Here is a 6,593-nt window from a genome sequence, read left to right on the forward strand (position 1 = left end):
CCTTCACAACAACATAACAAAAATCCCAGTTCTAGTATTTTATGTACATTGGAGAAACTGGTATTCTTCAGGGCACCAGCTCAGTCCTTCATGGGTCTTCTCAGTGTGTGTGTGTGTGTTGGTGGGGGATAGGAGGGCACTCTTTTAAACACCATCTTCCCAGAGGATGCTGGGTGGGTCTAGGGTTTGGGCCCAATAGGGTCTGTGTTCACAAAAGTCCTTGACAGCTCAGATCTATAACTAGTCCAGGCTGGTTCCCACATCTGGGAGCCCTTCTGATGGAGGTGCAAGGCCACTGGCTGAGGAATGAACTAGAGAACCCTGTGTAGGCAATCCACTCTTGAGTGTGCTTTTTCAAAATCTGTGTGGTGGCTCACATCTGTAACCCCAGCACTTAGGGAGTGGAGGCAGGAGATTCAGGAGCTTAAGGTTAGCCTTGGATACATAGTAGCTGTGCTGGATCCTTTCAGCTGTCCACTCGACTGACACCCCTGGGAAGAGAGACCCTGAACTGAGGAACTGTCTCCATTGCACTGGCCTGTGGCCATGTCTGTGGGGCATCTTCTTGATGATTGAGTGATGTGGGAGGGCCCAGCCCACTGTGGGTGGTGCCACCCTTGGGCAGGTGGTCCTGGGTTATATAAGAAAGCAGACTGAGGACAGGCCAGGGGAGCAAGCCAGTAAGCAGCTTTCCTCAGTGGTCTGTGCTTCAGTTCCTGCCTCCAGGTTCCTACCCAGGCTCCCCTCCACGATGAACTGTAAAGTGAAATAAGCCCTTTCTTTATTCTCCAAGTTGAATTTGGTCAGTGTTTTATCACAGCAATAGAAAGCAAACTAGAATAGTGACTTGAAGACTGGCTTGGGCTAGGTTAGACCCTGACTCACATATTAGCCCAAAAAAATAATGGGTTGAGCAAGCTGGTTCAGTGAGCAAAGGAGCTTGCTGACTGATGACCTGAGTTTGATCTCAGGACCCACATGGTCCTCTACAAGTTGTCCTCTGATCTCCACACATGCACCATGGCACATGTGTCCCCCGCAAACACAAACCCACAAAAATAAATCAATGTGATAATAAAAAGTAAACAATAATGGGTTGCATTATGGCATTTTCATACAAGGATACGGTCTTAGGTACCTTTCTCATCCCTGTGACCAAATACCTCACATATCCAAAGGTGTGCCTCACTAATGCCCTAGGCATTTCTAACCAGTCAAGCTGACAAGTGAACTTGACTGGTGCTTAGATCATATGACCCCCTAGCACTGTGCTGGTTAGTTTTTGTCAAACTAGAGGCACCTGGGAGACTGAAGATGGAACCTCAGTCAGGGAGGTTCCCTGTGGGTGTGTCTGTAGGGCATTTTCTTACTTGCTAATTGATATGCAAGAGCCTAGCCCACTGTGGGTGGTGCCATTCCTGGGCATGTGGGCCTGGGCCATATAAGAAAGGTAACTGCGTGACCCCGGGGGAAGCACGTCAGTATGCAGCGTTTTCCCAGACCTCTTTTCCAGAACAGCATAGCCTCTGAAGTACCCAGCCTAGCACCTCAGTGCTGGGACCTTCATGCTTTTGCAAGTCAGAAACTCCTGCTTCACACCTAGCAAGTAGTTCACTAACCTGTATTAATTATTGTTTTGGCTGAGGGTATCACTCAGTTTGTAGAGTGCTTGCCTAGCATACAGAAGGCCATAGGTTCTGTACCCAATACCACATACAACTGGGTGTGGTGCTGCCTGCCTGTCATCCCAGCACTCAGGGGAGGCAGAAGAATCAGCAGTTCAAGGTACATAATGAGTTCCAGGCCTGCTTGGGCTACCTGAGACCCTGTCTCAAAAGTAATAATACCCAGCACTTGGGAGGCAGCGGCAGGGGGATCTCTGTGAGTTTGAGGCTACCCTGGTCTACATAGTAAGTGCCATGTCATCCAGGGCTATATAGTGAAACACTGTATTCAAAAACCAAAATAATTAAATAAATAAATAAATAAATAAATAAATAAATAAATAAATAAATAAATGGGCCTTTGCAGACAGGAGAGAGGGCAGGACCATGGAGGTTTGTAACAGGGTGACCCAGCAGTTTATCGTCAGCCACTTCAGGCAGGGACTGCAGATTCCAAAAGTTACACAACCACGTGACTGAGAAGAGCTGAGGGGCGCTGAAGCTGGCCGTGACTCCCCTTCACATTGGTCTCATTGAAAGAATTTAGTCAACAGCAGAAATATGGTTGTGTGCTCACCCATAGTGGGGCATCACTGTTCCTGCTTCCCAGGCTCAGGGAACGTGTGTGTGTGTGTTTGTGTGTATCTGTGTACATGTGGAGGCTCAGGGAACATGTGTGTGTGTATCTGTGTACATGTGGAGGCTCAGGGAACATGTGTGTGTGTATCTGTGTACATGTGGAGGCTCAGGGAACATGTGTGTGTGTATCTGTGTACATGTGGAGGCTCAGGGAACATGTGTGTGTGTATCTGTGTACATGTGGAGGCTCAGGGAACATGTGTGTGTGTATCTGTGTACATGTGGAGGCTCAGGGAACATGTGTGTGTGTATCTGTGTACATGTGGAGGCTCAGGGAACATGTGTGTGTGTATCTGTGTACATGTGGAGGCTCAGGGAACATGTGTATGTGTGCATGTATGTTTGTGCATGTGTGGAGGCTCAGGGGGCATGTGTATGTGTGCATGCATGTATGTGGATCTGTGTATGTGTGGAGGCTCAGGGAGCATGTGTATGTGTGTATGTGTGGAGGCTCAGGGGGCAGAAAGAATGCTGGAGGAAGTGGATATGCATGTGTGTTATGTGTGTATGTATGTATATATGTATGTGAGTGTGTGTATATGTGTATGCATGTGAATGTGTTGTATGTGTGAATATGTGTGTGAATATGTGTGTGCGTGCATATGTATGGTATGAATGTGTATGTGTGCATGTATGTGCATGTGTATATGAATATGCATGTAAAAATGTGATTTGTTGTGTCTGAGAATGTATATATATGTATATGTGTGTGTATGCTTGAGAATGTATGTGTGTATGCATGCGTGTGTGCATGTGTGTAATGCTGACTTCTGGGCATGCCATGGTTGGTGCACTCTTGAATTCACAGCCACTGTGATTACCTGTAGAAGATCTCCACAGGACTGAGCTGCGAGCCCATCCACACTGGGTCCATGCCAGTAGGAGAAGAGCTGGCCAAGCCCCACCCGTCCCTGAGGCTTTGCACATAGTTGAAGGCTGGTGAGGGAAGGATGAAAGGAGATTTCCCCAGGGGGACGCCACTGGGAAGATGCCAGTGCTGCTGTCAGCAAACTCGGCTCATGTTTCTATATACAACCCTCATGAAACTCACTGCGTCACAGTGAGAAAGCAGCATGGCAGAAGTGGCTCAGGTTGGGAGGAGGCAGGAGTTAGCAGGGTGATGTCATTGAAGTGCGCTTGGTGCCTCAAAACATCATAACGAGAGCCAGCTGTTCTAGTTATTGCTGTGATCAAAACACCAAAACCAACTTGGGGAGTGTTAGATTTAGGTGAGCAGATAAAGGAAGTTTAGAGTTTAGAAATAGGAGTAAGATCAGACCTGCCACAGGCAAGGACTGCGTCCTTTATTCAGAGGACATGGCGGGCACAGAAGCCTTCCTGCAGGAAGAAGGCATCCGCATTCAAGGGCGAGGCAGTTTGGACTTATATAGGAACTCTTTTGAACACAGCTGCAAGGGTTAACTCCGTGCCAGGGTCTAGTGTCCTTAATGGTCTCTCTCAAAGATTATTTTCTCAGGCAGGTGAGCTGTCTTGAGGCAGTAAAGGAGAGAGGCTGACTCCATAAACGTCTCCCTCAGTCCAGGAGTGACCAGCTGATAAGGTTTGAGCAAGGCCAGCCTGACAATTTAGGGCCAGTGTTTAACCACTTTAAGGGATTTATGGTTATATTACTTCCCTAATTAGGCTCAAGGCTCTTCACACATTCCATAAGGGAGGAAAGGGTTTATTTGGCTTACAGTATAGTCCATCAGCAAGGGAAGTCAGGGCAGGAACCCGGAACACAGACCATGGAAAAGTGCTACTTACAGGCTTGGTTCCTGGACTGTGCTCAATCTGCTTTCTTATACAACACAGGCCCACCTACCCATGGGTGGCACCGCCCACAGTGGGCTGGGCCCTCCTTCATCACTCAACAATAAAGAAAATGCCCCACAGAGATGGTCACAGGCCAGTCCAATGGAGGCAATCCCCCAATTGAAGCTCCCTCAACCCAGGTATGTCAAGTTGACAACTGACGAGTCCAGCACACCATTTTTTTTAATGCTCACCTTAGTAAGAACAGCAGCATTGTGTTGTAGCAGCTGACTTCAAACTGATGAAAATTACTGGGTTTTTTGGGTAAAAGATTTATTTTTATGAATGTGTATGTAATGTGTACATATGTGCACCACATGCATGTAGTGTCTGCAGAGACCAGAAGAGGGTGTAGGATCTCCTGGAGCTGGAGTTACAGGTGGTTATGAACTGCCTGATGTGGGTGCTGGGAGTAGAACCTTGGTCCTTTGCAAGAGCAGCTCATAACCACTGAACCACCTCTCCTCCCTTGCTGAAATCATTTGAAAGGTTATGTGGCTCAGCTGTTAGGGCTGATGAGAAGCAGCATGTGTTGCTTATGCCACTATGACTGAAAGTTACTGCAGAAGGAAAAGCGCTTCTTAAGAGTGCAGCTGGAACAAACAGGTGCTGATGTAGAACGACAACGCAGAGAAGACGTGTGGGTCCCCAGGGGCCAGTGCTGGGCATAGAGAGCTGTGGCAGGCTGGGCCCTGCTCCACAGACATGTCCACTGGGTAGTCCTGACAACCAGGCACGGATGAGTGACCTGCCTGGCATGCCACTGTGCAGCTTTGGGATTCAGTATTGGCCTCACAGCTACAGGACCATCCTTACCCTCCAAGAATGCGTTCATGTGCAGGATGGCTTAGCGTGCTGTGTATAATCGGCATGTCCTGGTGTAGGCTTGGTCCACACACCTGGAGAAGGAGCAATGCTTGCTGAGGGCCCATGTGCACAATCCTTCTCTTTTCTATTTATCTGTAGATTGCGTCACTGCTCATCATCATGGAAGGGGCCTATGTGTCCCCTCAGGCTGAGTCATCTACATGCTTCACAGATTCTGTAGTCATTCCGGAAGATAGCAATATTTTATCAAAAGAAGTCATCAAGAGTATTGAGATGGCCGTGGAAGCAGGGAAGCTGCTGAACGTAGCCCTGGTGGTCAAGGAGGTGATGCAGAAGGTGTCCAGCATCTCAGTGAGCATCGCTGTGACGGGGGACACGGGCAACGGCATGTCATCCTTCATCAACGCGCTTAGAGTCGTTGGACATGAGCAGGAGGACTCAGCTCCCACGGGGGTGGTGAGGACCACCCAGCGTCCAACCTGCTACTCCTCCTCCAGCTTCCCCTACGTGGAGCTGTGGGACCTGCCTGGCCTGGGGGCCACAGCCCAGAGCGTGGAGAGCTATCTCGAGGAGGTGAAGGGCAGCCAGTACGACCTCTTCATCATCATCGCTTCTGAGCAGTTCAGCTCCAATCACGTGCAGCTGGCCAAAGCCATCCAGAGGATGGGAAAGAAGTTCTATGTGGTGTGGACCAAGGTGGACAGAGACTTCAACACAAGTGCCCTCTCAGAATCCCAACTGCGGCAGAATGTCCAAAAGAACATCTTGGAAAACCTCCAGAAGGAGGGGGTGAAGGGACCTCCCGTATTTCTGGTATCTAGCCTTGAACCTTCATCACATGACTTCCCAAAGCTTCGGAAGATGTTGCAAGAAAGCCTTTCCAAAATTAGGTGTAATGGTCTCTCAGAGACCTTTTTCCAAATCTGTGAGAAGATCATTAATAGTAAAGTACATTCCATTAAGAGGAGAATAGACATAGGAAGTCTCCCTGAGACATCTGGTCACTCGATGGAGAGCCCGACTGACTACCCATCACTCTTTGGTGTGGATGATGAACCTATCCAACAGGTGGCTCAGAGCATGAACACATCAGTTGCAGAATACAAGGCTATCCAGACGTGCCGTCAAGATGGCTGGACGTGGTCTTGGATGTGTCATGTTACAACCAATTTCTTCTATACAACTCTCAGCTACATGCCATACTGTGGTGACTCTGGCACCTACTACCTTAGATGTAAGCAACAGGAAAAACTAGTTGGTGAAGTTGCTGACAAGACCAAGAGGATCCTGAGGAAAATCCTGGATGACTCTGTTGTCTGCCTCTCCCAGAGGCTCCAAGTTCCTTGAGGTTAATAAGTGGACTTTTTTTTTTTTTGGTCTTTTTGAGACAGGGTCTCCCTGTAGCCCCAGCTGTCCCAGAACTCACTATGTAGACCAGGCTGGCCTTGAACTCACAGCGATCCACCTGCCTCTGCCTCCCAAGTGCTGGGATTAAAGGTGTATGCCACCACGCCCAGCAAGTGGACTTTCTTGATGGGCATCCCCCACAGGAAGCACCATAATGGATTCTGCTACTTACCAATTGTTTAATTTTATTAACTATCTGGGATCCAAACACAGTAGAAAATTCCCTTTTCTAATTGTACA

At 48.4% G+C, this 6,593-nt stretch overlaps 1 protein-coding gene across 2 annotated transcripts in view; it reads left to right on the plus strand.

Moving 5' to 3' along the window:
- Positions 1 to 6,333, plus strand: part of LOC103741529 (immunity-related GTPase family M protein 1-like) — a 21,691-nt gene extending 15,358 nt beyond the window's left edge. For both annotated transcript variants that reach the window (XM_029567929.1, XM_008842357.3), the window contains exon 2: positions 5,085 to 6,333. In XM_029567929.1, the coding sequence (XP_029423789.1) occupies positions 5,106 to 6,293 (1,188 nt within the window). In that variant the 5' untranslated portion in view covers positions 5,085 to 5,105 and the 3' untranslated portion in view covers positions 6,294 to 6,333. The remainder of the gene's footprint in view (positions 1 to 5,084) is intronic.
- Positions 6,334 to 6,593: the final 260 nt, after the last annotated feature.

Source organism: Nannospalax galili, unplaced genomic scaffold (assembly GCF_000622305.1).
Source record: "Nannospalax galili isolate Female #2095 unplaced genomic scaffold, S.galili_v1.0 scaffold940, whole genome shotgun sequence".
Lineage (NCBI taxonomy): Eukaryota > Metazoa > Chordata > Mammalia > Rodentia > Spalacidae > Nannospalax > Nannospalax galili.